The sequence below is a fragment of the Hemicordylus capensis genome, chromosome 2 (genome assembly GCF_027244095.1).
Source record: "Hemicordylus capensis ecotype Gifberg chromosome 2, rHemCap1.1.pri, whole genome shotgun sequence".
Classification (NCBI taxonomy): Eukaryota; Metazoa; Chordata; class Lepidosauria; order Squamata; family Cordylidae; genus Hemicordylus; species Hemicordylus capensis.
Window position 1 is genome coordinate 253,722,487 of NC_069658.1, and position 24,091 is coordinate 253,746,577.

The 24,091-nt window shown below is 45.8% G+C and overlaps 3 protein-coding genes across 10 annotated transcripts in view; all 3 read left to right on the forward strand.

The window, feature by feature from the left end:
• NEU1 (neuraminidase 1) overlaps nucleotides 1-9,259 on the forward strand; it is a 48,191-nt gene extending 38,932 nt beyond the window's left edge. For 4 of the 8 annotated variants that reach the window (XM_053297509.1, XM_053297503.1, XM_053297510.1 and 1 more), the window contains 2 exons: nucleotides 2,792-3,011; nucleotides 8,484-9,259. In XM_053297509.1, coding sequence (XP_053153484.1) covers nucleotides 2,792-3,011; nucleotides 8,484-8,704 — 441 coding nt within the window. In that variant the 3' untranslated portion in view covers nucleotides 8,705-9,259. The other 4 variants (XM_053297508.1, XM_053297507.1, XM_053297504.1 and 1 more) reach the window with 4 other exon arrangements.
• Nucleotides 6,074-7,565, forward strand: LOC128345494 (zinc finger MYM-type protein 1-like). The gene has a single exon (XM_053297502.1). The coding sequence runs from the start codon at nucleotides 6,074-6,076 to the stop codon at nucleotides 7,376-7,378; it is 1,305 nt and encodes a 434-aa protein (XP_053153477.1). The 3' UTR covers nucleotides 7,379-7,565.
• A 9,984-nt stretch (nucleotides 9,260-19,243) lies between the features above and the next one.
• Nucleotides 19,244-24,091, forward strand: ATP6V1G2 (ATPase H+ transporting V1 subunit G2). The gene is made up of 3 exons (XM_053303962.1): nucleotides 19,244-19,401; nucleotides 19,613-19,713; nucleotides 23,123-24,091. The coding sequence occupies exons 1-3, from the start codon at nucleotides 19,320-19,322 to the stop codon at nucleotides 23,294-23,296; spliced, it is 357 nt and encodes a 118-aa protein (XP_053159937.1). The 5' UTR covers nucleotides 19,244-19,319; the 3' UTR covers nucleotides 23,297-24,091.

Consider the following 24,091-nt stretch of genomic DNA (forward strand, 5'->3'; position numbering starts at 1 on the left):
AAATAAATAAATATTAGCCCTCAAAGTTGAGTAGAACCTCCACATTTAGAGGCATTATATCCCTGAATGGCAGATAGCTAATACATGCAACAACACTCTGTCCAATACACTGGGAAGGCGCCCCTTCCCTACTGGTATTCTACCTTCATAACTGGTTTTATTGGCTATTTATAATATATAGAGCTTGTTTACTGAAAGCTAGGTCTTAGCTGCAGTTGTAAGATAATTAACGGTTTTAAGCTCTGTCCTCCGAGAAAATTTTAAAAAGTGGGGTAGTACTCACCTTTTTCTCATGCTGGGTGTCTCCTTTGTGATAAAGGAGGACTGCTCTCTTCTAAACACCATGTGAAATTCCTTTGATATCTGTTAGCAAACTCCTGTTCGCAAAGCTCAGGGTAGCAAAGTTCCCCTGGTCTGAGCCTTTTCTTCTCAATAGCTACTTCCAAACTGAGCCACCTCAGGAATGTGACCCTTCCCACATGCTGTGTCAGCCACTGTCTCTTTAGGCACAACTGAAACTAAAACTGTCCTGTCAAAAACAAACCCCTTGCCAGCCAGAAATCAACCCCTAGAAAAGACTAGCCCTAACAAACTTCCCTTGTCCTTTCTCCTCGTTTTCTTGTTGATTTATTTCTTTACACATGAGCACACATACAATGTGCTAGTAGCAAGATCAGACCCCCTCATATTAGAGACTAACTTTTTAAAAAATAGAAACTAAAAAAATAAACGAAGGGGCCTAGATATACTCAAGAGGCCCAGCCCTCTCATTCTCCTGTTCTTTGTTATATCCGTATCCCCTGCTTACCCCTGCTAACTGGGCAAAGAGGCACCTTTTAAAGGGACGGCTCTCTTATATGTAATGGGGAAGGCACAACTGTCACTATGTTCAGCCCATCATAGCACCTCTCCAGTTGCTGTTAATGGTATCTCGTGTGTGTAGGTGGTAGTAGTGGTGTAGATTGTGAGCCTTTTTGAGGTAGGGGACCATCTTATTTTCTTTTGCTATATAAACTGTGTTGAGAACCTTTTCTTGAAAAGTGGTATATAACTAGTTGTAATGGTATTAATAGTGGCCATAGTCCCTTGAAACCCAAGATCTGGGTTTCCGCTCCGGGTGCCGACAATGAGGGAGGCCCGGTTGTCGTGCACTCGGGACAGGGCCTTCTCTGTTGCTGCCCCCAGACTCTGGAATGCTCTCCCAGTGGCTATTCGTTCCTCGGACTCCATCACGGCTTTTAGAAAGCTTTTAAAGACTTGGCTTTTTACCCAGGCTTTTACATGATTGTTTTCTACTGCGGCTTCTCTGTGTTTTTATTTGTTGTGTTGTTTTTATGCCTGTTTTAATATGTTTTTGTACTTTTAACATGATGTTTTTATTGTGTTTTTATTGTATGTTTTTAACTTTTGTAAACCGCCTTGGGGTTATCTTTTTAATGAAAGGCGGTATATAAATGCAAAAATAAATAAAAATAAATAAATAAATAAGATCTCAGATCAGCTCCATATGAGAAGAGCCTTGCTGGATCAGGCAAGGAAGGGCCAGGAGAAAGAGAGAGAGAGCTAAGCAGCCACAGTTCTTCTGCAGCAGCACTTCTCCAGGTTGGGAAGAGCAAAGGGGCACTCCTGCCTGGCCAGAGAAAAGCAGGTGGGGTCAACTGGGAGGAGATGCTGCCTCACTTCCGTTAATTGGTTAGATGCACCCCTGTGGAACACTATTGGTAGGAGAATGGAGGACCCTCCAGAAGAGCTTGTGTCCCATTGTGGCCAAGAAACTACACTGTGAACCAAGATGTCCCCAATTCAAATCTCAACTCATCTGCACATTCATTAAGCAGCCCCCCATAGAGAGAGGGCATCCTAAAGGACTACTCTAAGGATTGCAGGGCAAGTATAAATTAATGTATTTTGAAGACTCGGAAAGTTCTGTATGCATTGTTACATGTTCCTACTATTAACAAGGTAAGAACGTAAGAGCTTTGCTGGCTCAGGCCATAGGCCTATTTAGACATAGGAACATAGGAAGCTGCCATATACCGAGTCAGACCATTGGTCCATCTAGCTCAGTATTGTCTACACAGACTGACAGCAGCTTCTCCAGGGTTTCAGGCAGGAGTCTTTCTCTGCCCTATCTGGAGATGCCAGGGATGGAACTTGGAACCATCTGCTCTTCCCAGACTGGCTCCTTCCCCTAAGGGGAATATCTTACACTGCTCACACATCATCTCCCATTCATATGCAACCAGGGCGGACCTTGCTTAGCTAAGGGGACAAATCATGTTTGTTACCACAAGACCAGCTCTGCTCTCCTTAGTCCAGAAACCTGTTTCCCACAGTGGCTCAACAACAGTGTCCCCTCTAACAGGGATTCCCAGATGTTGTTGACCACAACTCCCAGAATCCCTGGCTGCAATGGCTTTTGCTTGGGGCTTATGGGAGTTGTAGTCAACAACATCTGGGAATCTCTGTTAGAGTAAACACTGTTCACCAAATGCCTCTGGGAAGCCCACAAGCAAGAAATGAAGGCACAGCCAGCCCCTCTCCTACTGTTGCTCCCCTGAAGTTGGTATTCAGAGCCATCCTACCTCTGAACTAGGAGACAGCTTATAGCCTTCAAGAAAACTAGTAGCCATTGATAGGCTCGTCTGTCGTGAATTTGTCCAATCCCTTTTTAAAGCCATCCAAATTGGTGGTCATGATTGTCTCCATAAGAAGGGATGGGAAATGAAATATCCAAACCAGAACAAGGAAACCTTCCAAAATTGGTCCCAATCTTATCTGTATCTTCCAGCCCTACGAATTGCCAGATGGATCTGTGGTGATTAACGCCAGGAACCAGAACTTCTATCACTGCAGTTGCCGCATTGTAGTGCATAGCTATGATGCCTGTGACACCCTCCCGCTGGAGAACGTGACCTTGGACAAGACTTTGGTGGATCCAGCAGTGGCTGCAGGCGCGCTTGTCAAATCTGGCCTCGTCTTTTTCAGCAACCCAGCCCACAAGACAAAGCGTGAGTAAGAAATGTCTGTGTGTGAAAGATGGGGGGGTGGGGTGCAGGGAGGAGGGGAGGGGAGGGAAAATGGGCTGTATGTGGCTGTGGGTCAGAGAGAGAAACTGACCTAGATGTATGTGTTGATGTATTTTGGCTGCTATTCTGTTTAAAAGGTATGCCAAACAACGTGTAATAAAAATAACAAACACAAGATAAAAGCAGCAGTTTAAAAGAGCAATAAACACCCACAGCCTTCAAAACCAGGACAGAATTATACATTTTGCATCCAATGGTCTTTATTCTCTGTCAAATTGTAAATATATAATTGTATATCTAGGGATATGATAAAATATCCCCAGATATACAGTTTTAAAAACTGTTTAAATATAATGTACAAAACCTAGTATTCAGTATGCAAAAAAGAACATATGAAAAGCCTTGGTGGATCAGGTCCAGGGCCTATCTAGTCCAGCATCCTGTTTTACACAGATGCCTCTGGGAAGCCTTCAGGCAAGAGCTGAGCCTGTGGGCTTCCTTCCAGAATGCAGAAAGACCTTCCAGAATGCAGAATAACAGGTTTTTAACCAAGCAGCAAATAAACTGCTTGCCAATAGGAAATGGTTCACTAGACACGTCTCAACCCTCATTTGGTCTTCATCAGTAGCCCAATATCTACATTCACAAATTAGAGTCTTCCTAGTTTGTGCATTGGGAGAAGGACTTTCAAAGCCCTAAAGAGCTCCTTGTCCTCTCCCACGACAAGCAAAACCAAAATAGTGCATGAGAAGCAAAAATATGCTCATTTGCACAATTCATGCAAGCCATAGAACTCTACTCTCCTAGTTCTGCAACTCTGAGCTGCCTTGCAATGCACTCATCAATACCCTTTTGCAACTTGTAGGTTCTTGCCCATAGGCTGGACACTATATTTTAGGCTCGCTGGAACCTTTGATTATTTCATGTACTGATTTATTGAGGCATACAAGCCGTTCTCTGGTGGCCCGGAAATATACTCTGTTATGCAGTTTGGAAATTACTGGGCTACCTGAGAACCCCAAGCCTTCAGTCCCCTCCCTCCTTTCCACTTGTATGTTCTTAGGTAGCCTTCATTTTGGAAATTGGAAAGGTTTCCAATTTATGCAGTTTACTGCCATATTTTGTTCCGGGCACATAGGAATATAGGAAGTTGCCGAGACAGACCATTGGTCCATCTAGCTCAATATTGTCTATACTAACCTGCAGTGGCTCTCCCAGGTTTCAGGCAAGAGTCTTTCACAGCCCTACCTGGAGATGCTGGGGATTGAACCTGCGACCTTCTGAATGCAAAGCAGATGATCTACCACTGAGCTATGGTCAGTTGCCTAGGGTGCCAAAATGGAGGGGGCGCTGGCCAGCCTGCCGCCCCCGCCACCGCCCCCCGCCGCTCCTTTTCTTTCACGCGCCACACAGCCTGCTGGCGCCCGCCCACTTCTCTTTACCCGCGGCCCACCCTCCGGAGGCCGAGGCAGGCGCTGCTGCTGTGCTGCTCGTGCCTCGTGCCTCGCGCGCAGGCGCAGCAGCAGACCGCAGTTTCCCTCCTTGGCGCCTGGCCCGGAGTCGCGAGCGGAGGTGCTGGGCTGCTGGCGGAGCTGCGGGCTGGTTGGACGTCGACGAGGTAAGAAGGCGGCGGCGCCAGGCCAGGAGGCGGCGGGGGCCTCATCAAGGCCACCTGGGGCCAGGGGCGGCGGGTGAGGGGGAAGGCGCGGCAGCAGGGGCCTGGCCGCGGGCGGGCGGGCCGTGGCGTGGCCCAGGGACTCCGTGGGGAGAGGCTTTTGGGCATTCTTAAATATGGTTATTTTCCAAGGGAATTATGGCTGACAGGAAAAAAACCATCTGGAGCTCAGTTCCACAAATGAAAGGCAGAAAGAGCCAAGGAAGACGCCAAGCAAGAGGTGTTCTTCCGGAAATACCTTTGTAAAACAAGTACAGAACAAAAAGATGACAGTACCATTGGTGAAACTACCACTGAGGAAACTCCTAGTACAAGTGGTATTGGTCTTACTACAAGTGGTATTACTTCTGAGGACAAAGTCTCACAGTCTGGAGATATTCCAGTGGAACACACAGAGGAAACCGAGGATTTTGAGGAAACTGAGAGTACTGCAATTACTACAAAACACGTTGGTATTGTGCCTAGCTTGGATTACAGTGACCCTGCTAACTGGCCTAACTATTGCAGTGAAAATTTGCGACAGCTTATTGTTCAGCATGGCCCACGGCAGATTGTATCATATAAATTTCCAAAAGACTCCCCAAAAAGAAAATTCTCTCCTGTCTATTACAAGAGGGAACTGGCAAATGGCGAAGAAATGTGCCGTCGTTGGCTGATATATTCTACCTCAAAAGATGTGGTTTTTTGTTTTTGCTGTAGGCTGTTCAGCAAAAGAGATGGTGGAGCAACAGCTTTACAAGACCCAGGTTCAAAAGACTGGAAGAACATTGGAGCAATTCTGTCGGCACATGAGAGGAGTACTCTCCATCTATACAGTTACCAGGCATGGAGAGAACTTGAATTGCGCTTACAGAAAGGAAAAACAATTGATAATATCAACCAACAGAAAATAAGGGAAGAAGAGCAATATTGGCGACAAGTCTTGGAACGCTTGATTGCTGCGGTCAGATTTCTTAGCATGCAAAACATGGCATTTCGTGGTACAACTGAAAAGTTGTACAGTGAGAACAATGGAAATTTCTTGAAGCTTGTTGAATTTTTGGCTCTTTTTGACCCTGTCATGAAGAAACTATGGTTCACTACTTAGGAAAAGAGATCCAAAATGAGCTTATAGAGCTTCTAGCAACTTCCATAAAACAGAACATTTTAGCACGTATAAACTCCACCAAATACTACTCAGTTATTTTGGACTGTACACCTGATGTTAGTTATACTGAACAAATGACTATGATTGTACGTTTTGTCGATGTAATCATGCCATCAGATACTGAAACATCTGAGCCTGAGGTTACAATAAAAGAACATTTCTTGGGATTTGTTCCTCTAAAGAAGACTACTGGCAGAAACTCTTCTTTGGCTGCTTGAGCAAATGGGATTACCACTTGAGAATCTGCGTGGTCAAGGTTATGATAATGGGAGTAACATGAGAGGTAAAGAACATGGAGTACAAAAGAGAGTTCTTGATATAAATCCACGTGCCTTTTTCGTGCCCTGCAGTGCGCACTCTCTCAATTCGGTTGTCAATGATGCTGCTAAGAGTTGCCGGGAAGCAACAGGCTTCTTCATGTTGGCTCAACAGATCTATAATTATTTCTCTGCATCAACTCAGCATTGGCAAATACTAACTAGCCATGTACCTACCATTACTGTTAAGCCTTTGAGTCAAACAAGATGGGAGAGTCGGATTGATGCTTTGAAACCACTGAGTAGTATATATGATGCTTTAATGGAGATCTATAATGAACCACACCCACATAAAACAAGAAGTGAATCTCTTGTTGTAGCTAAGGGTCTTGCTGAAGGCATTAGTAAGTTCAAGTTTGTGGTATCCCTTGTTGTATGGTACAACATGCTTTTTGAAATAAATCTGACAAGCAAACTACTACAAAATAAGGAAACTGATTTAAGTTCAGCTACAAGTCAATTACAAGTAACCAAGAATTATCTTGTGGGCTGTAGGTGTGATGATGGTTTTGAACAAGTTTTGATAGATGCTAGTGTGATTGCAAAGGAGTTAGAAATATTACCAAACTTTGAGACAGAACACTTTAGACAAAGGAGAAAGAAAAAACAGTTTGGGTATGAGGCCCCAGATGAGGCTCCACAAGATCCAAAGCAAAAATTCAAAGTGGATTTCTATTATGCTATTTTAGATATGGCCATTCAATCTGTTGAAAAGAGATTCCAACAACTACAACACTATAATTCCGTATTTGGCTTCCTGTATGATATATACAGCATCAACAAAAAATGTACTGAAGATGTACGAAAGGCCTGCAAGACTTTGGAGCAGTCATTGACACACAATGAAAACAAAGATATTGATGCTGAAGATCTGTGCTGTGAACTTCAAGCAGTTGCTCGAAGGCTTCCAGAGTCTATGCCACCACAAAAAGTACTTCTCTTCATACTACAACACAAAATCCAGAATAGTGTGCCTAATGTTTTTGTTTCTCTTAGGATCCTTCTCACACTTCCAGTGTCAGTGGCAAGTGGTGAATGCAGTTTTTCAAAACTCAAACTTATAAAAACACACATACGCTCAACTATGCTCCAAAAGAGACTAGTTGGTTTGGCAACTATATCAATCGAACATGCTGAAACATCAGCACTTGACCTGAAGGAACTGTTAACAAAATTTGCAAAGGAAAAGGCACATAAAATAAGATTTTGATTGGCTTGAAATTGAAACATTAAAGAGACTTAAATTTCAGCATCACATTTAACATTTTTCAAAGTGATTTCTGTGCTAAAACTGTGTTCTGTTTGAGAAAATAAATCAGAAATTGTTTTATGACTTGTTTTCACAATTTTTTAAAAATAAATTAACAATTTCAAATTCTGTGCTTTTCATTCTTCCTATAATACATCTGTGTTTGAAATATGATTGGCCGGGGCGGGGGGGGGGGGTGGCGCCAGAAGGTGATCTCGCCTAGGGCGCAAAAAACCCTAGCACCGGCCCTGCATGTAGTCATAGGAACATAGGAAGCTGCCATATACTGAGTCTGACCCTTGGTCCATCTAGCTCAGTATTGTCTACTCAGACTGGCAGCAGCTTCTCCAAGGTTGCAGGCAGGAGTCTCTCCCAGTCCCATCTTGGAGATGCCAGGGAGGGAACTTGGAGCCTTCTGCTCTTCCCAGAGCAGCTCCATCCCCTTAAGGGGAATATCTTGCAGTGCTCACACATCAAGTCTCCCATTCAAATGCAACCAGGGTGGACCCTGCTTAGCTAAGGGGACAAGTCATGCTTGCTACCACAAGACCAGCTCTCCTCTCCCATCCAAATGCAAACTAAGGTGAACCCCGCTTAGCAAAGGGGCTATACATGCCTCCACGAGAATAGCTTAATTCCTCCCCCCCGCCCCCATCTTACCTTATAGCTGCACACACTCTTCAGTAGGGCCTGCATTGGTTACATCGGGGGGGGGGACAAGGGGATCCCTAACGGACATGGGGATGGGGTCATAGCTCAGTGGCACAGTGCATGCTTTGCATGCCAAAGATCCCAAGCTCGATTCCTGGCATCTGCAGGCAGGGCTGGAGAAAGCTCAGTCTGAAACCCTGGAGAGCTGCTGCCAGCCACAGCAGGCAATACTGAGCTAGATGGACCAATGCTCTGACTCCATATAAGGCAGCTACAAAACAAAGAATTTGTAGGGCTCTGTGGGCGCCAGGAGTCGAAACTGACTTGACGGCACGGGCACACTTTTCCTTTACAGCCACCACTAGAGCAGGTTTTCGCAAAGGTGACCCTGTTTTCTTTGCCGCCTCCTCTCCAGGCGTGAACATGACCCTGCGCTGGAGTTTCACCAACGGCTTGACGTGGTGGGGAAAGCCCCTGCAGATCTGGAGCCGTGCTAGTGGCTACTCCTGCATGACAGCATTGGATGGGACAGCCCCGGAGGACACTCACAGCCTCTTTGTCATTTACGAGAAGGGGGTGTACAGTTCCCTGGAGAGCATCTCGGTGGCCAAGATTAGCATCAACGGGAGGCTCTGACCATGCTTTTGTCCTCTGCCGACTCCTTCCCTTGGTGCCTTGAATCACTCAGGTGACTGTGGGGCCAGGACTGTGGGGCCAGGACAGATGGGATTTTGCAATAAGCTGGGGAGAAATCAGCAAAGCTGGCGGAGGTGGAGAGGGCAAAGGGTTGTGACTGAAGGGCATTGGCAGAGTTTGAGAGAGTCCAGGCAGCAATAAGAGGGGACCGAGGGGACTGTGAACCTGTCCTCCACTCATGCCTTTACTCCCTATAGGCCTTCCCAGGGGGCAGTCTGAGCCCAAGCCTTTCCCTCTGCCATTTCCCCCACGATGATCCTGGAGCTGCCGATCTACCTCGGAAGCACTCCTGACTTTAGATGCTGCTATTGAATTTCTGAAGTGGATTGGTGGGGGTGGGGGTGAGAGAGAGAGACTGAGAAATGGAAGGAAGGAAGCCAGCTGACAACAAGCAAATGGTTGCCCAGTTTGGATTTGCTTCTTATCTGGAGAATCAAAATGGAAAAAAAGAAAACGGTTAGATTTGTAATGAATAAATTAATTAATGCACCTTTAGCTATTGTTTCAATCTGTTTTGTTATTAAAGGGAAGAGTAAATAAAAATGGCCTTGCTCGAACAAACCATCTAGTCAGCCAGACACCTCTAGCAGCTCATGCACAGGCTAAGATTAAGTTAGCCACTCCCTGCCTCCAACCTGTGGTGCCCAGAGGCATACTGCTACTGAACATGGCTCTAATTATTGATCATGGCTAATTCCTGCTGATGGACCTATCCTCCATGCATTTTTCTAATCCTTTTTCTACACCAGAGCTCATCACCATACCTCGTGGAAAATGAATTCTGTAATTAAATTTTGCTACTGGAAGGGTTCACACATAGCAAGGAACCTGTGGTTCAGGCAGTCCAAGTTGTAGCTGAAACCTGAATGCTGCCACAGATGCTCCCTAGGGATGTGCAAGAACCTGTTCGGAGGCCCTTCTATGGGCCTCCAAACAGGTCTGAACACCGGGCAATTCGAAAGGTTCAAAGGCGGGGGTAACTTTAAGGGCGGGGGAAGGTGCACTTCCCCCACACGCACCGCATTTCCCATGCCAATGCTCGCTTAAAAACCAGTCCGGCGAGGCAGCAGTGTACCTCCCTGCCGCTCTGTCCTCTCCTCAGACCAGAAGTGACTGGAAGTAACCAGTGTGCACACGTGCACTCACATGGGCTACTTCCAGTCACTTCCGGTCCGAGGAGAGGACAGGGCAGCAGGAAGGTACACTGCCGCCCCACTGGACCAGTTTTTAAGTGAGCACCAGCAGGGGAAACATAGGGGGGAGTACACCCTCCCTCACCCTTAAAGTTATCCCCGCTGCCTTTGAACCAGCCCTCGCTGGTTCCATGCACATCCCTAATGCTCACATACCTCAGTTTGTTGGCAGTCGCTGAGTTGAGTCAGAGGGCAGGCCTCCTAGCAGGCCCTAGCTGGTATCCCATCCTGCCTTGTCATGTCTCCTCCCTTCGGCTCGCAGGCCTCCCCTACAACATCCACTTTGCAGCCATTGTCTTAGTTGTAAAGGGGGTCGGTTCACCTGGAACAAACCAGAGGTTCACGAAGAGCGTGGGCTGAGAATCTGTAGCATGAACCTAAGGCAGAGCGTTACTGGGGGTGGCAAGCCAACTTCCACTGGTTACCACTGTTCCCTCTAACAAGACTTCCCAGATGTTGTTGACTACAACTCTCGGAATCCCCAGCCAAAGACCACTGCAGTTGGGGATGCTGGGAGTTGTCGTGGACAACATCTGGGAATCCCTGTTAGAGGGAACGGTGCTGGTTACACGTCTAGGTTTCTCGCCCTGAGAAAACATGTCGTTGATTCCATAAGGCGAGTTCACACGATCGTGGACAGCCATGTAACCGAGACTGCAAGTAGGTTCCATGCTTTGTGTGAACCCACCCACTGTACAAGTGGGTTTTCTCTGTCATGTCTCTGCAAAAGCGATCAGGTTTGGGGGATGAGGTGTGAAAGGAGTGCTGTATGTATGCTACCCTGTCAGTTATTAGCATGCATAGTCTTGAACAATCTTCCATAGCCTTTTGTCAGTCCTCTCCCCACCTCAATAAACTTCACTGCCATCTTTGTCTTTACTGCTACCCTTCTGCTTAGGTACTGAGTGTCCCCCCAGGCTCCACGAGAACAATGGCTTGCTGCTTGACAACAAAACAACACATCAAGCCTCTGTCTTTGGAATTACTGTCTTACAGTGCCCTGGTTTAGCTGGCTGGGTCACTCTAGTCAACAGTCTGGCTCAGGGTCAAAAACCTGCCTCTCCTGGCGCCACTTCAAATATGCAGTGACTTCCTCTATTTGTTGTTAGGCAACCAGGTTGCCTTTCCACCAAAACGAGTTTTCAGCTCTTCTGACAAAAAAGACAACAAAGTTTTGTGACACGTTAAAGACCAACAATTCTACTGGGGTGTAAATATCCATGGCTTAGGGCCCACTTCATCATAGGCCGTGAAGTGTTGTCCTCAGTTGGCATGGATAGAGAGGGAAACAAATGTTAACAATGGGGCCAAATAGCTGTGAAATGCAAAAGATACAGCTTGTTCGACAAGTCTAGCTCCATACTGAAGCTGGGAAACCACGAGCGCTGAATCCAGGTACATGGGCAACAAGCCCCCACCCATGCCAACCACTGTACTTATTGTTTGTTTATTTAATCATTCAATTTCTATACCGCCCTTCCAAAAATGGCTCAGGGCGGTTTACACAGAGAACTAGCAAATAAATAAGATGGATCTCTGTCCATAAATGGCTCACAATCTAAAAAGCAACATAAGCTAGACACCAGCAACAGTCACTGGAGGTACTGTGCTGGGGGTGGATAAGGCCAGTTACTCTCCCCCTGCTAAATAAAGAGAATCACCACATTAAAAGGTGCCTCTTTGCCAAATTAGCAGGGGTTACTTGGGTTATTTGTAGGAACTTGAAACTGGCAGGGAGAGCAACCCTGCTAAATGGTCAATGAGGCCTCATCCAAAGTAGTGATTCTCTTTATATTTAGGAGGGGGAGAGCAACTGGCCCTTTTCAATACCACAAGCTTACTGTGATTAGCTGTATACAGAATACCTTTTGGATGTCTTCTGCTCAGGACTGATGAAGTGTAACAGCATGGTGTAGTGGTTAGAGTGTTGGACTAGGATCTGGAAGACCCGAGATCAAATCCCCATTCAGCCATGAAGCTCACTGGGTGACTCTGGGCCAGTCATGTATCTCTCAGCCTAACCTACCTCACAGGGTTGTTGTGGGGATAAACATAACAATGTACACCGCTCTGGGCTCCTTGGAGGAAGAGCGGTGTGTGTGTGTGTGTGTGTATATATATATTCATTCATTCATTCATTCATTTATTTTTATATATTTTAAACCATGGAATCTATAGGTAAAGTGTGCTGTTGAGTCGGTATGGACTCCTGGCGACCACAGAATACAGGAAGAGTTTATCATTGCCTCCTCCCACACAGTGTGCCTTTCAGCATCTTCCTACGTTGCCGCTGCCCAATAGGAAACACACCAGCAGGGATTCTAAGCGGCAACCTCTGGCTTGTTAGTCAAGTCATTTCCCCGCTGCGCCATTAGGTGGCTCTCTTTCAATTTGAGCATTCTGATATTGTTCCTATACTTACTGTGACGCATCTTTGGTATTTATAATTCGTTTTACCTTTACATGTTTGCATTACTTTTTACATTTTGTATTAAATGTTTCCCAAGTGCTTTGTTTTGTTTAGCACATATTGTGTTTGAATTCCATACCATCCCTATTCAACCCCAGGACAGCACCTCTCCAGGGGCAGTTGCTGGGGTGTTTCTTTTTTAGACTATAAGCCCTTTGGGGACCGAGAGCCATCTTATTTATTATTCTTTTCCTATATAAACTGCTCTGAGAACTTGTTCATTGAAAAGCATCTGTATAATCTATATAATTATTATTTCTCTTAGCCATCCGCTGTGGGGATGCGTATCTTCTGGGCGGAACTCTCGCGATACACTGCGAGAATTCCCGGCAAAGACGGGAACAAGGATGGAGAAATTTGGGCTTGATTGGGAAGGAGCTGCACGGGCTCGGCAGCTACGGGGAGGCTGCAGTGGCCGCGATGGGGAGGCGGCGCCCCCGGCCGTGGTGGCGAGGTGGCAGCGGACCTGGCTGCAGTGGCTTCGGGCCCAGCTACGGTGGGGGCAGGGTGAGGAGGCAGCTGGGCCGCCAGGAAGAAGAGACGGCCCAGGAGGGGACGGGCTGGCTTTAAAGCCGGCCAGAAACCGCAGGTGGGGGTGGGGGTGGAGAACCAGCCCGGGTGGGAAACGCTGGCCCCAAATACTGCACAGATATTCTGTGCAGGGTCAGCTAGTTATATCAATAATTGTGACTGACATGACGGGCAGTGATCCTGTTGGAGATGAACTTCCAAGTGCATCGACCTTTTGCACCAACTGTCCTAATGACCACTAGGGGCGTTGGGAGTAGAGACAGTGAGTCAGGGTCTCCCTATCTGTCCCTACTCTATGACTCCTGAACTGACTCTGCAGCACTTCCTGTGCCGAGTCACAATCCTTCCTTTCTTCCTAGAGAGCAGATGGAAACATCTCTCTCTCCTTACCTATCCATTATGTAGTCCTTTAGATTAGAGATAGGTCTTTCCTGTCTAAGTGTATTTAACCAATAAATATTTAGTGTTTAGTCATACAAGGATCTCCATGTGTTTTCTCTAAATAGCTGCAATATCCGAACCATCCTCTGCTACCTACTCTGTAACTGGAGTGTGTGCTCATTCCTTAGTGCTCTGCTGTTTTACCTATTGTGGGTAAAAATCAACAACCTCTAACAGATCCGTCGATGGGATCAGAGCTCTTTTGAGGCAGGGAGCCTTCAGAGTAGTTGCATTTGCAGGCTTGATGGGCACGGCAGCACGCAGGGAGGGAGAGCAGGAAGCGATTTTCAGCATCCCTGCGCTGAAGGCACCTTGTGGGTCCACAGTCCTCCTGCCGCTGGACGGCCTTAGAGAATGGCCTGGTTCACGCAACCCTTCAAATCCAGGTTTAATGTGAGTTACCCACATGAGTGTGATTGTGTGTACCCATGCCTAAGTGGCTTATGGCCTGAGATGAATCTGAGATTCCTGCCTGGGCATGGGTTCACACAATCACGCTAAAGTCAGTAACCCACAGTAAACTTAAGTTCGAATGATGTTGTGACCCAGGCCAACATTAGCCATCAATAGTAGTATTAACTAACATGAACTGAAATTCAACCCAAATTTTTAACAGTTTTACTCTAATAATGGCTAGTAGGCTCCTTATAGGTCTATCTTCCATTAATTTTCTAATCCCTTTTAAAAGTCCTATTCAGACATAATGTTGCACATGCATTTACAGGTGTCTCCATAGATGTACATGTTTTTGTGTGACTAGCCAGACATGTATATCATTTTGAACGTGTGTGTGTGTGTGTGTGTGTACACTATGCATAGATTGTGTGTGTGTTGCACATAACTTGTGAATAGGGCTTAAGCTGCACCACTGAACTCAACCAAGCCTCAACATTCAGGTTTTCTTTACTGATGATCACAGTGTAATAGGATCCTGGTACAGCTCAGTCATCCTTAAGCAAATTGACTCTTTGGAAATCCCTGAAGATGATACATTTGTAACTGTGACAACAGATCAGCCAATAAGAATGGCACACAGGTAGGCCGTCAAATATTCTATCAGGCTCTGCTCTGCTCAGATAATGATCAGCTAACATGTTATTAAAGGCAGTTCCTGGGAGAAAAACAACCTGTAGTCCAGAACACAAAGCACATATGGGGCTGTTCTGTTTTACAAAGTAAAGGTTTTAGAACTGCTTCCCTTGTAAACACCAGTACATATTATGTGGGTTTAACTAAAGCTTTATTCAGAAGCAAATCCATTTTTTCCTCTTTTCCCACCTTTTCCTTTCTGACTTCACCCTCCATATTCTCTACAGGATCCCTACTGGGACAGACATCCAAAGAACAAAACACACACAAAAACTAGATAGAATACAACACATTCCTCCCCTTTATAACAACCAAAAAGCCCCGTCTGTGTAGGATAGATTTTTCTCCTACTTCGTTCCAAAGCTGGGGAAGAATCTGGGTAGGGTGTGCTTGTAATAATAATAATTTGCAGTGTAAGTAGCACTGCACAACTGACATTGTAGACCTGGAGAAGGTGCAGAAAAGGGCAGCCAAGATGATCAGGGGCCTGGAGCACCTTCTTTATGAGGCTAGGCTACAGCATCTGAGGCTTTTTAGTTTGGAAAAGAGGCGACTACAGGGAAACACAATAGAGGTGTATAAATTTATTATGGAATAGAGAGAGTGGACAGAGGTAAATTTTTCTCCCTCTCCCACAACACTAGAACCAGGGGTCATCCCATGAAACTGAAGGCTGAGAAATTTAGGAGTGACAAAAGGAAATACTTTTTCACACACAGCACATAATTAATCTTTGAGATTCTCTGCCATGGGATGTGGTGATGGCTTTAAAAGTGGCTTGGACAAATTTAGGACAGGTAGGACTGGTCTGTCCTATCCCACCCCCAAGTCCTGCTATGTTGCCTCATCGTGGTCGGGGGTGTGTGTTCCTGGGCGGGATGTGCAAAGTACTCCGGGAGGTATACTCCCAGTAGGGTCACCCAAAGCGCGAAGTTCATCCCAGTTGCCCAGCTAAAGCAGGCATGTATATTGGGCAGCAGCGATAATAGGAAGGTGCTGGAGGCAGACAATCACTTCAGTGACAACAACAAAGGAAGCATTTCATACTGCGCAGGAGAAGGCAATGGTAAACCACTCCTGTATTTTACCAAGAAAACCACATGGAAAGACAAAATAGAATGATTGTTGATGTAGTGCTGGATGATGGGCCCCTTAAGTTGGATGGTACTCAACATGCTACTGAGGAAGAGTTGAGGATCTCTTAGAGTACCGATGGTGTTTATGATGTGGTTAGACTAAAACCTTTTGGATGTCTAGCAGCTGATTTTGCTGTGCGGGGGAAAGAAAATCCGAAGCTGCAAAGACAGAATTACAACAGGAACATGGAATGTAAGAAGCATGAATATGGGAAAGCTTGACACAGTGAAAAATGAAATGAATTGACTACAGATTGACATCTTGGGCATCAGTGAATTAAAATGGACTGGAATGAGACAGTTTCAGTCAGAAAATCATACCGCTTACTACTCAGGACACGAAAACCAAAGAAGGAATTTGGCATTTAGGTGGTGTGACATGTCTATACCTACAAAGATTAGAATCATTTGGACCATAGTTTTCCCTGTGACACTCTATGGATACGAAAGCTGGACTTTGAAGAAGCAAGATAGAAAAAGCATTCACGCTTTTGAACTTTGGTGTTGGAGAAGACTTTTGAGGATATCATGGACAGCCAGGAAAACAAACAAATGGATCATAGAACAAATTAATCCAGAATTTTCACTCAAGGCACAAATGACCAGACTCAAACTATCATACTTCGGACACATTATGCAAAGACCCAGCTCCCTTGAGAAGTCGATAATGCTGGGGAAAGCTGAAAGAAAAAGAAGAAGAGGACAACCAGCAGGAAGGTGAATGGACTCGATTTCGACAGCAATGAATGCACCACTGAGAGACCTTAAAGGCCAAGTTGAAGACAGATCATCCTGGAGAGAATCTATCTATGTGGCTGCTAAGAGTCAACACCAACTTGATGACACTTAATCAATCAATCAATCAATCAATCAATCAATCAATACTAGTCTGGTGACTATAGGCTGCCTTTACCCTCAGAGGCATGATTCCTCCAAATACCAGTTGCAGGGGAGCAACAGCAAGAGAGGGCATGCCTTCAGTTTGTGTCTGTGGGCTTCTCAGAGGCATTGGTGGGCCACTGGTGTGAAACAGGATGCTGGATTAGATGGGCCTTGGCCTAATCCAGCAGTGCTGTTCTCATGGGGTTGAATAGGGTCAGTTCCCCTCCCCCCTGCTTAATATAAAGAAAATCCCCACTTTGAAAGGTGCCTCTTTGTCCAGTTAGCAGGGGCATATGTCAGAAAGCCATCTGTATCGTGGTTCTGTTGGTGTGCAATTTTATTTAAACTTCATTGATTAATACATTAAATGGCAAAAGAATCATCAACTTAACATTGATTAACAGCCCTAGTGTTCATACTGAGCTGCAGTAGTAAAATGGAAAGTGGACTTTGCACGCACACAGACACACAATCACACTTTTATTAGTCATCCCAGCCACCAGAAAGAGCCAGGAACTGCAAGCTGTCCATCTGCTCCCATGAGATGCTGTGCCCACTAGGGACATCAATTATGTCATGCTACCTGGCACTGGTTGCTAAGCAACACACTTTGAGAGTGACTAGTCTCTCAGTCAACAACCCTTAGAACAGCAGCCAACATCCATTTTACACCATTCTCCACCTGCCTTCATCAGGCACCAACAAAAATCAAATCTAAAGTTTATTAATAAGTATGGATCCGCAGCAAAATGATACAGTATATCCCTAGTGTAGAGAGAAAAAAACATGGTAAATGTGAGTTTACTGTGTATGTGTACACGCACATAGGACAATCAGCTGATTAATGGATTCAATGTGCAACTTCCCCCTCTGTTCCTCGGAAGAGTTCACACAAATACTGTTGTGTATATACATTTATGCGTTTATATTGATATTTACCTTTAAGATTCCTCTTATTTGATCTAGATTGTATATTTGATCAAAGATCGCAATAAAATTGAACACTGAACATTGACCTGTTGATTTTATGTTATTTAGAGTGGGTTAGCTCCCCACACCAAGAGCTTAATTGTGTCAAACCCATTCCTTCTCAGAAACAAAAAGTGTGAAATGGCTTGTGAGAAAACAATAGAGTTTTAGACACCTTTACCCTTCAGAAGCAGAAGGGGTTGTGATTGTCTTGAGAGAGTATTCTTCAAGCTAAGAAATTTCCTGCTCCTTTTATTCAAGTCTTCCTTCCCCTCTTTGCCACTAAGTTCCATTCACTCCACCCACCTGATTATCTGTTAAGTGCCCTGAGTCCACAAGTTACATTGGGGCAGTTGGGCGTTGCTGGTACCTCCCTCTTACCTGGAGGTCCTCTGGTTATGCATTCATAAGGATCATAATGTTTCCAGATCTTTTGGGGAAAGATATAAGATTGTTTCTCATCATCAGCCACCTTGGAAGCCACTTAGTTCGGCATAAAGCGGAGTGGGAGGGATATAAATATTTTAAATAAATAATATTCCCCAAATAAACATGGATATGTATAATATGCATTGTTTTAATGTTTGGAGTGAGGAGAGGGTGGTCTTTACATCAGGGGCGTAGCAAGGTTGGAGTGGGCCCAGAGACTAGATTTTAAAATGCCCCTACCCTCACTGAAGCTCAGCTCATGAAGTAAAGAAATCTTAAATGAGGCTGAATAGTGGTAACAAAAAGCATAGTAAAATTGTGTCACATATAACCTATGTGCCGCAATAGAACATCATCCTGAATTATTTTTTAAAAGGTTTTGTAAATTGTGGACGATGCAAGTCATTTCATGGTACTAGAGAAGGACATGCTGTTCTGGTAGCTCCAGGTCTTAACATTCACATCAATTTTGGAGGATGAATACAACTGAAGGAAGCCCAGGCGGGTGCATGGCTGGGAGAGTCAGTCATGTGACTTGCCTCTGGGGCCCCCCAAGGCAGTGGGCCCCCAGACAACTGTCTCCCTTTGCCCTATCATAGTTACGCCCCTGCTTTATATTACTCTATATATTGATCAGCATGGCATGTATGAAACTTAATTACATGTCTGCTCTAGCATCCTGTCTCGATTTTGGGATGGGGGGGGAGGAATGCAGTTGGGGTGGTCAGGGAACATGGTCAGAGAACAAGGTTCTTCTTCCTGTTCTTTTTTCTTTTCTTTTCTTGAACTTCTAGCCTGAGAAAGACTTCTGTGTGATTCAAAAGCTCGTATCCTTCATTCAAAAAATAAATTAAACAATGGTCCAAATGTGAATCAAGTAACACATTTTACAAGATGTAAGAGGAGGGACTTGCCGAAGGACTGAATTCGTAAGGTGCCTGGGGAAGGATCTGAACAAGACTTTGGGATTTAGATTTAATCCACTGCGGCTCATAAAGAAGTCCTGAGTTGAAGGGGAGCAAGGAGATGGGATTGGGGGTGAGAAGCGCTGTGCTTTAGGGTAGAATTGGGATGACTAGACGCTGAGATGCAGAAGATGATATCGCCTCTGTATCTTTCATAGTTGAAAAGGAAGTTTTGGCTAGGACAGCTTTTCTCACCCTTGAAGTTCTCTGACATGAAAGGCTGTGCCTGCCAAACATATATATGCTTTTTACAAATCTGTTAACAATAATGAAAAAGTCCTGTATTATGTTCCATCTGTTTACCCACCGGGAGGGGTACAGTTAAGTAGAGCACTAATAGGAAAGGTAATAGGAGGGACACTAGGACCTTGGGCTGCCTTGTTAGGATGTGGTACCCGGTTCAGTGGATGCAGGAAGATTAGCAGCTTTGAGCATCATTGCTAGGGAACCATGGCCAGCCAGACCCAGGGAATCCAGCAGCTGCTGCAGGCGGAGAAGAGGGCTGCAGAGAAGGTGGCAGAAGCCCGAAAACGTGAGCCATTTTATGGGAAGGTTCTTGCAGATTAGAAGGGCAGGGAGGGCCGAGAGCCAGAACTCCTGGCTTCTCTGGAAGATAATGGCAGTGTAGGGCCTCATAGGAGAGGGGAATGGGAACAAGGACTAGGGCTCCTGGGGTGGCAAAGGGAAGCTCTTGAGAGGAGCTGTCTCTCCATCTGTCCTTCTGTGTGTCTCCCCCATCCTAGGGAAGGCACGGCGGCTGAAGCAGGCCAAGGAAGAAGCCCAGGCTGAAATCGAGCAATACCGCTTGGAGCGGGAGAGAGAGTTCCAGCAGAAGCAGCAGGCGGTGAGATGTGGGGGTCCTCCTCAGTGGATGACTGGGTTTTCCTGTGGGGGTGTAGACTGCATCTCCCGGCAAGAAGAAACAGAAGGGATCAGTAGTGCTGATAATGAAGGAGCACCCTTGTAGCTTTACTTCTAGTTAGTACTAGGGATCTGGGGGTCAGGTTGGGCCTTTAAAGGAAGCAGAGGACACTTTAAGGTAACCCCTGAGCCAGTGTAGTATAGGGGATAAATACTGGGTGTTGGCTGTAGGAGACCCAACTTCAGATCCCGATTCAGCTAATGAAATTGCTGATCAGCCAAGGTGTGTGTGTGTGTGTGTGCGTGCGCGCATGCACACACACGCCTGTGCTGTGTGCATGCATGTGTGTCTATGTGTCTTGGGCAGATCACTGTCTTCCACTTTGGCCTGATTCACACAGTCATTTGAATCTAGGTTTAATATGGATTACCAACATTATCACACACATGAAGGTGGAGAGGAGGGCTGGTTTTGTGGTAGCAAGCATGACTTGCCCCTTTAGCTAAGCAGGGTCTGCCCTGGTTGCAAATGAATGGGAGATTTGATGTGTGAGCACTGTAAGATACTCCCCTTAGGGGATGGAGCCGGTCTGGGAAGAGCAGAAGGTTTCAAGTTCCCTCCCTGACTTCTCCAAGATAGGGCTGAGAGAGATTCCTGCCTGCAACCTTGGAGAAGCCACTGCCAGTCTGTGTAGACAATACTGAGCTAGATGGACCAAGGGTCAGACTCAGTATATGGCAGCTTTCTATGTTCCTGTGTTTATGGCCCAAGATGTATCTGAGATTCCCACCTTGGTGTTCCCCACAGGGTTGTTGGGAGAACAAGGTAAGGATTTTGTTGTGACAAGAACTGATATAATTGGGCAACTGGTGAAGGTCCAGGGCCCCCAGAAGGCCTCATTGCTGATCCCCTGAGACCACCTCTCAGGGATCAGCATAACCTTCATGTTGTGGTGGTGGAACAAATCTCCCAGGTAAGAGGGGCCCCCTAGAGAGCAGTTTCCTGAAGGCCCTCTGAGTCTGGGAGTCAGTCTTGTTTGTAGCCAACCCTGAGTCCTTGCAATACATCAGGAAAGACATACGGAATATATTTCTTGCAACATACCCCAAATATCAGTGGGGATGGGGTGGCTGCTACTTGTTTATTTTTTAAATGTTACACCCTTATTGGGAGTTATGAAGCAGCACGGAAAGCGATCACAATTCAATAACCACCTTTACATTCACTTGAACATTTCAGCAGTGTAACCTAAAAACCGGACATTGATCCCATTTAAAGAATTTTGGAATAAGAACAACAAAGAATATTGCGGCACCTTAAAGACTAATACATTTCTCTTAGCTTTTTGTAGACTACAGCCCATGCTATAATTAAAGTCCAAGGCTCTGCATTGGTTTTGCTGTGAATGACTAACATGACTACTCTGTGGAAGTTGGAATAAGAAGAAAGCCTTTACTTTTCAGATATCTGAAACTTGGGCCTTAGGTAGGATACCTTTGGGAGGAAAGCCCACAGACCTTAACCAGGAAGGCCCTTCTCTGGCATGACCTCATAGACCCTGCATTCTGATCGTATCCATGGTTAATAATTTATTTTAAGGAAAATATCCTTCTTATTCCTAGTTAATCCTTAACTGGACGTATCCGGCTTTTGTTCCCAGTGAATCCTTATTGAGGCTTATCAATTGGTTTATCAAATTGGCTTATCAAATCAACCTTATTCAGGCTTTTCGTTGGAAGAGGGGCAGGGGTGACCATAGAGTGGGCATTTTCAGCTGTGGTGTCCCACAGCTGGAATTATCTCCCAGATACGCACATTGACACTGATTTATGTGCCAGATGAAGGTCTTTGTATTTGCCCAGGCCCTTTCTATTTGTTTATTAACTTGGATTTTATGCAGGAATACTGTTTGCTCTGCTATTTAGGGCTTGTTCTCACAACCCACAATCATGGTTAAAGGGTTTATGATGATCACCAAGCTGAGCATGCTCCCACAAAGCATGATGTGAAAATCCACGCTTTACCAGCCATTGTAGTCCCGCTGTTGTGGTTAACTAGGATTAAACGACGATTGGCAACTACAACTGGACTACGACTGATGGTAAAGTGTGGGTTTTCATGTCACTCTCAGCAGAAGTGCACCCAGCTTGGTGGCTGTTTGTTAACTTTTTAACTACGATTGTGCAGGTTGTGAGAGCAAGCCCTTTATGCATTATTTTATTGATTTGAATGTTGTTTTAATTTTTGTTGAAAGCCACTCAGAGTCCTCCTGGACTTAAAAGCAGCTTCTCAAAATCAATCAACGTATGAGCCCCATTCACATGTTATGTTTTAACATTTGTACGATCTGTGTATGGTGTGCAAAGGTACAGATCTGAACACAAGTATAGGTTTTCACATGTTATGCTGAACACAGGTACAGCAGGACACTTCCTATCTGTATCCTGCACTTCAGAAGGCCTGTACTGAGGTTCACTCCTAAAATGCATGCATGTATAGTCACTCACACAAACACATGTATGAGTCTACAGAATCTGAATGCAGGTACAACATAATAGCTGACATGATGTGTAAGTCTAATGGGGATGGAAGACATTGGTGCCACCACTACTGTAGCCTCAGAAGCAGCGGTACCACTGTTTCTGACCAGCAGAGGCGTAACTATAGGGGGGCAGGGGGGGCACGTGCCCCGGGCGCCATCTTTTCTGGTCACATGGGGGGCGCCGTCATGACCAATTTTTTAAAAAAAAATTTTTTAAATTTGTTAATACAAATGTTTCCTGCTCAGTGCAGCAGCGCTGCAGCAGTCAAGGGAGCGCGTCGGTGCCCCCTTCCCCACGAGCGGTCCCTTCCGTGCCGCCTGCGCCCCCCCCCCGCATTGCTTTGCTGGCACCTGGCGGCCAGTCAGTGGCCTGGCTTGGCAGCGGCGGCGGACACTTGTGAGGAAAAACCTAAGTATACTGTAGTATGGGGGGGGGCGGTGGGGGGGCGACATTTCAGTGCTTGCCCCGGGCGCCATTTTCCCTAGTTACGCCTCTGCTGACCAGTGGTTATACGGACAGCATCCCATGGTTTCTCCCATTGTGGCAAATAGAAGAGGAACTGCAGAGATATGACTTGCGCAACTGCCTGTCCAAAACAGTAGCACTGCTGTGTCTGTGTCCACAGTAGTGGCAGCTCCAGTGTCTTTTGTCCCCATTAGACTTGCATATCATGTCAGCCAAAATATGAACAGGACGATAGGAAAGAAGCAGTCTGTCATCTTCGGTACTGCTATTGTTTCAGGACAGGCTCAGTTGCTCACTCCCCTCTCCCCACAGATGTTATGGGGCAGAGAGGCCACTTCATAGGTACTGGAATTATGAAATAACTTTGCTCTTTTCTCCCCCAGGCTCTGGGCTCACAGGGGAACCTGTCTGCTGAGGTGGAGGCCCAGACACGCAAGAAACTGCAGGCGATGCAGGGAGGACAAGCTCGGGGCAAGGATCGAGTCCTACGTCAACTTCTCACCCTTGCCTGGGATGTGCGGCCCCAACTACACCCCAATTACCGCCTGTCTGTCTAATGGACCCAATGACCACCCTGTAAATAGCACCTGGTTGCCTAGGGGACCTGGCTGACCCATATTCTCCACCAATCCCTGGCTGGTATAGTACAAGACTCCCAATTCCTCAAGACCCAGCTTCATAATGTCCTCACAATATCAGCTCCCAACCTCTACCTAACCTTCCCTGAACCCTACAGATCTGACCTCTTGTGCTCCCAAAAACTCCCTGCCAATGATTTCTCAAACTTCATAATATCTCATATCAAGGTTGTGAATTCCTGTTTATGGTATTAAAGTTCAATATCACCCGTTGAGGGGGAAATCTTGTCTTCAAAACTGCTGTGAATACCCTCAGCGGAACTCTCTAGAAAGACATATCCCAGTTTTAAATCTGCAACTAAGGTTCTGTCTCCACCCAAACCCCGTTTCTCTGCTTCCCAGTCTTAGCTGCTCCTTGTTTTGTTGTTGGTTTTGGGGGTGTGGGACAGACGGACAGTGAGGTCCCCATAGCAATATGGGTCTATTCCCTTCCACATCACAGTTCTGCTCCATCTGCATTGTTATGCCCCATGGCATGAAGGGGCGTGTCTAAGAAATCCAGGAGTTCCAGGAGTGCTATCTAGTTTTCCCACTGGTGAGTGTATGTGCACTTGAAATCATGGCTTCCTGTCTTTATTCTGCTGCCATTGTATCTCTGTTTAATTCTCACTACTGCCCCCCCGGCCCAGTTCCCCCAAGCTTATTTATCTACGCCTGGACATTTCAATTGTCACTTCTGAACATGATGAATAAAAGTTACCTGGTTAAAATGGA

Coding starts and splice junctions, on each gene's coding strand:
- LOC128345494 (XM_053297502.1), top strand. CDS start 6,074: ATGGGATTACCACTTGAGAATCTGCGTGGTCAAGGTTATGATAATGGG.
- ATP6V1G2 (XM_053303962.1), top strand. CDS start 19,320: ATGGCCAGCCAGACCCAGGGAATCCAGCAGCTGCTGCAGGCGGAGAAG. Junction 19,402..19,612: donor GGTGGCAGAAGCCCGAAAAC/GTGAGCCATTTT, acceptor CCCCCATCCTAG/GGAAGGCACGGCGGCTGAAG. Junction 19,714..23,122: donor TCCAGCAGAAGCAGCAGGCG/GTGAGATGTGGG, acceptor TTTCTCCCCCAG/GCTCTGGGCTCACAGGGGAA.